This window comes from Octodon degus, unplaced genomic scaffold (genome assembly GCF_000260255.1).
Source record: "Octodon degus isolate 3935 unplaced genomic scaffold, OctDeg1.0 scaffold00003, whole genome shotgun sequence".
NCBI classification, from domain to species: Eukaryota; Metazoa; Chordata; class Mammalia; order Rodentia; family Octodontidae; genus Octodon; species Octodon degus.
Window position 1 is genome coordinate 23,553,390 of NW_004524579.1, and position 10,269 is coordinate 23,563,658.

At 42.7% G+C, this 10,269-nt stretch overlaps 1 protein-coding gene across 2 annotated transcripts in view; it reads right to left on the minus strand.

Annotated features, from left to right (window-relative positions):
- The window catches only part of Loxhd1 (lipoxygenase homology domains 1), a 175,933-nt gene that overhangs the window by 100,713 nt on the left and 64,951 nt on the right, over window positions 1–10,269 (minus strand). For both annotated transcript variants that reach the window (XM_004623623.1, XM_004623622.1), the window contains exons 9-12: window positions 9,618–9,753; window positions 8,937–9,097; window positions 7,844–7,930; window positions 7,188–7,323 (exon numbers count right to left, since the gene is read on the minus strand). In XM_004623623.1, coding sequence (XP_004623680.1) covers window positions 7,188–7,323; window positions 7,844–7,930; window positions 8,937–9,097; window positions 9,618–9,753 — 520 coding nt within the window. The remainder of the gene's footprint in view (window positions 1–7,187; window positions 7,324–7,843; window positions 7,931–8,936; window positions 9,098–9,617; window positions 9,754–10,269) is intronic.

Sequence of the window (10,269 nt, forward strand, 5' to 3'; positions counted from 1 at the left end):
GGAGAGGGAGAGGGAGAGGGAGAGGGAGAGGGAGAGGAGAGGAAAGGAGAGGAGAGGACAGAGAGAGCCAAATAGCTCAGTGGATTAAAGCACCTGCAAGCAGGCACAGGGACCAGGGGTTTGATCCCTAGTCCTGCCTTGCTGGCCCCACCCCCAGCAGACGCCGAGACTGGACGTGGTGGCGTGCGCCTATAATCCCAGCACTTGGGAGGCTGTAAACTGGTGAATCACTATGAGTCTGATCTAGTAGTGAGACCCTGAACACCCTGTAGACCCTTCCCTAAAACACACACACACAAAAAAAAGAAACGAAGTGATGAAACATGCCAAGATACGCAGTGTACCTTGCATGTTAAATGAGAGACCAAATCCAAAAGGTTGTATCACATGATTCCATTTAAATGAAATATCAGGTATGAACAGATCTATACAGGCCTACAGTAGATTAATTGTAGACAGAGACTGACATTAGTTTTTCTGTCAGTGAGACAAAATATCTGGCACTTCACAAGGAGAGAGTGTTGTTTATTTTTTTCTGTATTTTTAGGGATATGTCTACAGGGTGTTCAGGGTCTCACTACTAGATCGGACTTGTAGTGATTCTTCTATTTACAGCCTTCCAAGAGCTGGGATTACAGGCATGCACTATCACACCCAGTCTCAATCGCCATCTCAGCACGCCCGGGGGCAGGGCCAGTACAGCACACCTGGGGATCAACTCCCCTGGCCCCTGCACCTGCTTGCAGGTGCTTTAATCCACTGAGCTATTTGGCTGGCCCTAAAATTTTTTTTTTTTTTTTGGCTCAGTTTCGCAAGTTCCAATTTATGGACAGTTGGCTGTAAGTCAAAAACATCACAGTGGAAAGTTTTGGCAAGCAAACTGCTTGCTTCATGCTGGCTGGGAAAGAAAGCACAAGGCAAAAAACACCATAGAGGAAGGAACCAGGGGCCAGATATGGACCCCAAGCTCCAAACACACCCAGGGATGCTTCATTAATCTCTAGGCATCTCTCAAGCCAGTCAGGTTGACAATCAAAACTAACTGTTACAAAGAATAAGGTTGGGAAATAAACATGACTGCTGATGGGCTTTGGGATTTTTTCTGGGGGAGATGAAAATGTTCTGGAATGTGAGAGTGGTGTGACATACTATTTCACCGATACCTCACTATTTTGCAGTTCAACTTTTGCAGACTCACTGTTCCATGGGTTTTCAAAAAATATTAATCTAAATTATTTATTGCAGATTTTTCACTATTTTGTGGGATATTGTGGTAGTATACAGCATTGTATATGTATTTATATGTGTAGTAGTTATGGTTTTAATGATTGTTGCCTAAAAGATTAAGATATATAAAATATATGTTCCAACATATTAAAAGAATATTAAATCAAAATAAAATACAGTTTACAGTATGTATTTCTTTAGCAGATGAATACATATTGTACCATACAGTGCATGTATATTGTTAAAACAACATAGGTTTACGAGTTTAGAAAATGGTTAACAACATTAGACATGTTTTTAAAAGTGTGGGAAGGGTTTATAAAGCCTATATATATATTTATATATTTATTTACTAAAATAAATATAGTATCACTACTTCACTGATTTTCACTCATCGTGGGGGGTCTGGAATGTAACCTCAGCAATAAGTGAGGGGCCACATAGTCTAAAAGCCTTTAACTGGTGAACTGAATGGCACATGAATTATAGGTCAAAAATTATTTTTTTAAATGGACACCATTCTTTGGTAGTCCATCTACAATAACTATTGAGAATGAGACAAACCACCAGAAAGTTTAATTCCATATACAAGTTATTTTTTTCAATAATACATCCATTCCTATGTGGAGATATAAAGACATGAAAATAAATTTGACAGTTAAACATGCGGGAACTTGAAGATACAATGTCTGCAGCAAAAGCTCTCACTAGGAAAAAAAAAAAAACCCAAAAAACTAAAGAATCATTGTACAGGGAAAATTCCCTTGAACAGAGCTGGCGCTGGTAGGCATCGAAACATTAATACCGAGGGAAAAGTCTCCTGGCCCCAACCCTGTCTCCACAGGACTACAGCACCTGAAATTCTTTGTCAACTCTTCCTAAAAGCCGTGTGCCCCATGCTCTACATCTTCAGCCTTTGTATCTGTGAGGCTGGCTCAGTGTTACACTTGCAATGACATTAGCACTAGCAATAAGAGGAACAAAAGCACTGGCCAGAGTGAGAATGGAAAAATGGAGACAAGAGTCACAAAGGGGAAGTTAAGGAAGTTAAGGGGTGTTTAGGAAGACCTAAACACTGGCCTCACTTCACTCTGAATTTGATGGAGACCTGTTGTGTTTTTATAGCTATGTCGAATGAGCAATTCCCAGGAGCCAAATGATGAGGGAATTTAGAAACTGCTTTGTCTGGGAATTCCAGTCCTCTTTGCTCAGAAACTCTCACGTCCTTTCAGTTGAATGTCCTTAAGGGTGGTCGTGCTCTTAGAAGCTCCTCTGAGCCCAACAGCCACTGAGGTCCCACACTCTTCTTGGGAGAAGTCTGCAGACAATTAGAAATAATATTGCTGGACATCAGCAGCGAAAAAATTTAACAGATGGGTAAATGCCAGAGCTTCTTGTACTTTAATTTAAAAATTACAGCTCAGTCTGATTAAGGAGAAGAGACAATGCCCAGCACTCAGGTCTAGTGGACTCTTGTCCACTCATCAGCAGTGTGTGATCAGAGCAGAGAATGGTGATTTCCCTCAGGAGCTACTATGTCACAGAGCCCCTGAGGGAAAGGCAATGTGGAAATAAGTTGTGAGCTGGTATGTTTTGTCTGTCTCCCAATCTGTGTTAATCAATGTGATCACTCCCCAAAGGCTCTCAGCTTCCAGACATGGCATTAATTGTCGATTCAGCTGGCCATTATTTTGCAAGTAAACTCAGGACACACAACTTCACGTTCAGAGAAGTGATTTTAAATTGGTATCTACTCATTGTATGAGAATTCAGGGCTCTCCACTTACAGGAAGCCACGCACATTATCCATTAATAATCTAGGACTATAAAGACAGTCCTAGACATCATTCTAGGACTGGGGCAGGGACTGGAGTGTGGAAAATGGTACCCACTGGGGAAGCAGGACATAGCTATCAGCTCTGTTTAGTATTCCAAAGAAGAATCTAGACCGGAAAAGGAGATCTGAATGAGGACACAAGTGTGCTCCGAGCACATGAGAAACACTTGAGGAAGAAGAAATTTATGTTGGTGGGGGTTTTAAGAATAGCCAACGCCTGCAAGAAGACATCAAACTGCCCTTATAGCCAGGACAGGCCGATCTTGCTTCCAGGCCAATGACCAGAATTTTTTTCTTATTGAAATGCTTCTTAAATAGAATTGCAGAGAAGGAAAATGAAGACCAGCCATGAAAGCCCTACAGTCCACACTTTTTCAAATTTACAAGCACACTGTGTATGTAACTGGTGGAAATGCTCTTCCTCCCCTGGTCTCTCCTTGTCTGTCAAAATGCTCAGAAGACCTGGCTGCAGTGCTACTTCATCTGCAAAGTTTCTCCCAGCTTCAATTTCTGCAGCATCATGAGCCTTGCCCTGCCAGTTCTGCCTCCAAAGAGCAGTTCTTGAATGTATCAGCTCTTCTCAAGTCTATTCATCTCCTGCCTGACTCAGACCTCCTTTTTCCCTCCCGTGGATAACTGTTTGTAGGTTTTTACCTCAAATCCACACTCCACATACCCATCAGAGGAAAGCCCAAAAGACCAAGAGAAGTGGGGGAGGAAGGAGCTGGGAGGACTTTTAGGGCAGATGAAGTGGACCCGAGTAATGAGGGCTAGAAGGGCAAGGGCTTTGTCAGAGGATATGGTGTCCACAGTAGGGGCAGCTTGTGAGATGAGCCTGAGTGAGCTGGTTAGATGCGAGAGGCATGACTGGTGCAGTTGGATGACAGATGTAGAGTCCACATGATGGACGAGTACCAGCATGTTGGCGGCAGTGGTGGCTCCATGTGGACACTAAAGTAAGCAGACAAAAGCTCTTAAATTTAAGTTGGCATAAACATTAGTAGGCATGCTTGATAAAGTATGTGTTACTAGACATAGTCCTCAAAAAGATGCTAGTCAGCAGAGCTGAGATTAGGCCCAGGAATCTACATTTTAATAACTATTGCAGGAGATTTTTAATATAGATGTGCCATAGACCAGGCTTTGGGAGATATTGTCTGTTTATAAGCTGAATTGTGATTCACATCTCAAATTCATATGTTGAGTTCCTAATCTCCTCTACCTCAAAATATGATTGTGTTGGGAGACAAGGCTTTTAAGAGTTAATTAAGGAAATTTAGGTCACATGGATGGGCCCTGATCCATTATGACTGTTGTCCTTGTCAGAGGGGACTAGGACTCAGACCTGTACGCACCAGAAGGAAGGCCAGGTGAAGGCACAGCACGAACAGCCATCTGCAGGGCAATGAGAGGCCTCAGAAGAAACCAGCCTGCCAACACCTTGATTGGGGACTCAGGGCCACTTCTGTGTCTAAGCCACCCAGTCCATAGGACAGTCATTTGTTATGGCAGCCCTCAAGAGCTAGATATCAACCTAGGACTGGGGCAGGGACTGGTGTGTGGAAAATGATCAAGAGGCTCATCACACTGTCTTGAGTAAGAAGGGGAAGTGACTAGAAGACAACTAGTATCCTTACCCCACCCAACCCCCCAGTTTGAGGGGGAAAACAAAGTCTTGGGGCAAGTCCTGCTTCAGTCAAAGCAAAGAGGGATTATAGGTAAGGAAAGTTCTGAGCATTTTAGGTAAAAATGGTAGACTTCTCATGAAAAAGTCTCACTAAAATAATCCATAGGTTATTTTATTTTTGATCAAGCCATAAGGTCTCATCAACAAAGCTAGAAGGAGGAAACAAATATGGAAAGAGCAATACAGAATTGATTTTAGGAGGTACAGAGCATTTAGAAAAGCAGTATATAGTTTCCAGTGCATATTGGAAACTCTAAAAGTACAGTTCCCCAAGGGTAGCAGTAACATTACCCAGAAACTTGTTAGATAGGCTGATTTTGGAGTCTCAATGCTGATCTGCTGAATTAGAGACTTTGCAGCAGGGTCCAGCAATTTATTTTTTAATCAGACCTCCAGGTAATAATGTACCCTAAAATTTGAGAACACTTGACCTACTATATAAGAGAGGATTGATCTTAGCTATTGGTTGTGAAGCAATCCTACAAAACCTTCAGGAATGAAAGCTCATGATAATTTTAGAAGTGAAGATGAGGAGCTAAAGTCCTAAGAACTGGTGAGAAGAGTTTAGAAAGTAGTTAGGTCCCAAAACTCTCTTAGTTTTTAGACCTGCATACAATCCTGGCACACAAAACAGACATAGCAAGTAAAAACAGGTGCATTTCTGTCGACGAGAGGGGTCTGATAATATTATCATTTGAAGGGAGGTAATAGCTTTGCTTCCAAAGCCAGTATTATTGAATGTGGAAAGGAAGGGGTAGTGTCTTAGGATAGTCTTAGCTGTTTTAGGGTAGATACTGAACAAAGAAATAAAATATTTGTTCAAGGTCTAACTGTGTCTCTAGCCAAGGTCTAATTCGGTCTGTAACTAACTGTGTTATTATGACAAGAAATTCTTCAGTTCTTTCTTTTTTTCTCTTTTATGTATTTGGTTGTTACAGGATCTCACTACACAGGTCAGACTCATGATGATCCTCCTGCTTTCAGCCTTCCCAGCACTGGGATTACAGGTGTGCACCACTACTCCAGGACTCTGGCTGGTGCAGCCCACCCTGGGGGTGGGGCTGGCTCAACATGTTGTGGCAGGGATAGAACAGCAGTCCCTGAGCTTGCCTAAGCAAGTGCTTAGTCCCAGAGCTATCTCACTGGCCCCCTCAGTTCTTCATTGAGCTGTGTAAGGGGCCTTGAATAGAAATATCTTGTAGTCATATATTTAATTATGAATGAAAATGAACCATAAAATAGAGGAAACATGGCACTAGTTGCAAGCATTGGCTAATTAGACTAACTGATTAGGTAATATCTTATTTTAGATATTTGCTGTTTGCAATATAATTTAACTCTAATCAAATCATTTCAACACACACATAGATAAAGACAGACAGACAGACAGAGAGAAAAGAGTGAGAGTGAGAGAGAGACAGAGAGAGAGAGACAGAGACAGAGACAAAAAGTGAGAGAGAGAGAGAGAGAGAGAGAGAGAGAGAGAGAGAGAGAGAGAGACAGTGTGCTTCTACAGGGTGTGCAGATGCAAAGTATTGCACTCATAAGCATCACATGGTTACCTGTAAATTGACATTATTTAAATATATAGTAGTCGGGGAGACGGCTCAGTGGGATAAGTGCTTGCCTGGCAAACACAAGGGCCTAAGTTCAATTCCTGGTTCTAAATATATAGTAGCTACTAGAACCATGGGTAACATCATTTTCTAGATATTCTTAACTTTTTGTGGTTTCATAATATTTCTCTATTATTATTAGAAAAACTAAGTATGTTCATGCAGACAGCAAACAGGTTAATTACCTCAAATGCCAATTCCAGTCAGTTGGTAAGGTCTATTGCAGTGCAATATGAAAGGCTACAAAGCTTATTTTAGATTCAGTGGGAAAGATTATTGTGCTCACTTAATGTCTGTCATGGGAAAGGATGGAACATGGGCTGTGTACATGGAAGCACTCTGCTGCTATAACCTAGAAGCAAAATGACCTCCTTTTGGCTCTTCAGACATGAATGCTAGACTCCAGATCATCTTCTCCTAGAAGCCTAACATACAGATAGACAACTCATTAGGTGAATGCCAAGTGTGGTTCCAAGAACTGAGATCCAGTCTTCCTTGTAAGGGACCATTTCCCAAATATCATAATTCAGGGAGTCAAAAAGATATCTCTTAATTTCAAGGAGCTACAAAGAACCACCGTCAACTGAGCATCCTTTTCAACCTCTCATAGCCAGTCTGGAGACCCATAGATTTCTATCCCTCCTCAACACACTATTGTGGTGCAGTGCTAGCATCATGCCTTGAGGAAGGTCCCTTCAAGCCAATTTTGAGGCTAGGGTCTTTTGGATCCACTTTGGCACACAGAGGGGGCCTGAGGCAGAACAGCTCATGGGCCAGGCCCCATGGCCTCCCATGGGATGGAGAGTCGGTTGGTACTCACTGCCCATTATCCTCCGCACTGTTGGGCCCTCAGCAGTCATTTCCCTCACAATCTCGTTGTCATCCTCATTAGCATCTAGCCAGCGATTGCAGTTGAAGTTGTACTTGTCCTTATTCAGAGTGTTCATCAGGGTCATCTGAAATGCAGGTGAGTGTACTAGAGGTCTTCAGCCATGCCCTGCAGCCCCCATTTTGCTATCTCATCTCCAGGAGGTTCATTCTGGAGATGACCCTTGTGGAAGGCAGAAGGCAAGGTTAATAATTCTCCCCTACAGGGGCTAGGAAGATGGCTCAGTGGAGTAAGTGCTTCCCTGGCAAGTGTAAGGGCCTGAGCTTAATCCCCTGTTCCACCAAAAAAAAATAAATAAATAAATAAAATAAAATAATAATAATAATAATAATAATAATAATAATTTTCCCCTACATACCCCAGAGACCTGTACTTGCCTAAATCCCAGTGACAGGGCAGAATGCACACACTATGAACACCTGAGCATACTTCTCAGTCTATTTTGGAAGGCTTCTCCCCACAGGAAGTATCAGTCGCCCATATGGAGTCCTCCCCATTCCCAATAAATACAGAGGTAAATTTATGTGACAGCCATAAAAAAGGACAACTCGGGGCCCTCTCCCAAACCCCACGGTTGAGCATCTTACCCTTTCTAAATGCCATCCAGACCCAGGATTCTTTCTATCATGCCATGCTCGAATCTTGTAAAATCTGCCCAGATCTGGGAGCTCGAGCTACAGTGAGAAATAAGAAGATCTGAGTGGGCAACCAAGAAAACACATTTATTCTCACAGCTGGCACAGCCAGGAAGGTGCCCAGGTTGGACTGTTTCTTTGTAGCCACGATGGGTTTGCTTGTAGCCACATCACATACTCTCATGTTCCTGACAACCAGCGGAACACAGGGTCAAGACAGCCACGAGAAGTCTGGTTCAGTCTGAGCTGGTGAAACTGAACAAAAATAACTGACCCACAGTGGGACACAGCCTAAAGAAGATCTTCCCAGCAATAAACTTTTAGTAACAAAATCTGCATGAGAGCCCTGCAAATTAGCACAGGCCCACAGCCCCAGGACTCTGCCGGGCACTGAAACAGACAAAAAGATCAATACAGCAGCCATGCCCTTTCCCTGGGGGCTCAGGTCTGGCAGGGAAGACAAATACATAAAGAGCCATGAACTGAGGGGTAGAACAGAGTGTCAATGGGGCGCTTGGAGAAGGCGGCAGCAAATTACCAAATATTCCTACCTAAAGGTCAAAGCAGCAGTTTTATGGGGGAAAAAAGCCTGCTCTAGTTATATATACACTCTAAAGCTTTAAAGCTAAATTTCCTTCAAATGCCCTAAAATTAACACTTTCCTTAAAATTTGGTCCTCACTTTCTAATTCAGTCCAGATCATGCAGTCTAACACAACCCGTGCCTATGATGTACATTAGATGCCCTGGCCACGGGACTCCTGGATATCTGAAACTGGTCCTTGCTGCCTTCTTCCCTCAGGCTTGGTTCTGGATTGTTCATCTGAGTGAGATGAAGGTTCAGGTCCGGATTGCATTGTTTTCAGGACATTCTGTATAAATCATCAAATTTGTCCCCCTCATAGGAGCCTGACAACACCATTGTACCTTTTTGTCTTCAAACTTAATCCAAACCCTGGTTTAGAAACCAGAATCTGCATAACAACAATTACCCCTTAAATCCCTTCCTCCTTTCTCCCTCCCACCCCACTGTGTTTTTCTCCTACCCTGAACTTCTCAGTTACACCTGGCTTGAACCACTTGTTGTTGGGATTCAGGAGGATCTCATCTGTCCGTCCCTTTTGCCCATAAATCTGGATGAAGATGGGTGAGTTGGTACCAGCTTTCTTCAGGTCAGTTGTCCAGACCCACAGGGACCAAGGAAATTCTGTAAGACAGGGCAAGTTGTGAGGTAAATTTTAAGAAGTGAATAGATCTTCGTGTTATCAGTAGAAACAATCAAAAGGGGCCAGGACTGAAGGGCACATTATATTCAAGTATGCCCCTCTCAGAAACTCATTATAACAGGCCAAATTTAGGAAGCTAAGGATTCCTTTATTTTAAAATAGGATACCTTAATTAATATTTTAAATGGGGCTAAGCACTGACTCCATGCCCCCTGGGTCTGGCATATTCAAATTGCACTTTAGTGAATCAGTCAGTTTAATCCCCAGCTCAATACAGCAGCTTCTTCAATTTGGGGTCAGGACAGTGAACCTTGCTGCCAGGTCGGCAACTGTGTGTGGCTGTCCCTTAGAGACCTGGGTTCCCCGGAACCTTTGTCCTTCTTTCTGGAGAACTGAGAAACAGGAATGGACTGATCCTGCTTTCCCCACAACCATGGTCCAACATCCTAGCCTTGCGGGCCTGTTCAGGAGGACCCCAGTCCCAGCATCCCTTGCACTTACTTTTCAGCCGCTTCTTTCTCAGGGATACCATCTCGTAAAGCTGCCTCTCGATCAACCCATCCACTTTCTTCTCATCTAGCCAGTTGCTGCAGGGGAAGGTCTGCTGAATGCCAGTGAAGGGACACAGAATCACCACCTGGGAGGGTAGACACAGGTGTCCCCTGCATTAGCTCCCTTTGTGGCTTTTCTGCTTCCTAGTTGATTAAGTCTTTTCTCTTTCTTTTTTTTTTTTTTTTTGAGGTTTCATATAATTTATTGTAAAGTACAAAGCAGGTATTTTAAAAGTGAAAGTGTACATTAGAAAAGTACATTTATATGGCAAAGCATCGACCACATAATAGTACAAATACATTTGCTAGAATGTGTACATCTATACTAGGTACTAAAAACAAACCAATTTTCCTTTCTACACAGAATATTAACCTCCTATCAATAGTGATAAATATTTTGGACCATTTAAATAAAAAACACTACTTTAAGCCAAAGCAAAATTAAGATCTTCATCAAGTCATCTGCATCCACATATTTTTTAAAAAAAATTATTTATTTATTTATTTTGGGGGGTCCTGCTCAGCCCACCAGGGGGCGGGGCTGGCTGGCATGTGGTGCTGGGGGATTGAACCGCGGTCCCTGTGCTTTGCTAAGCTTGTTC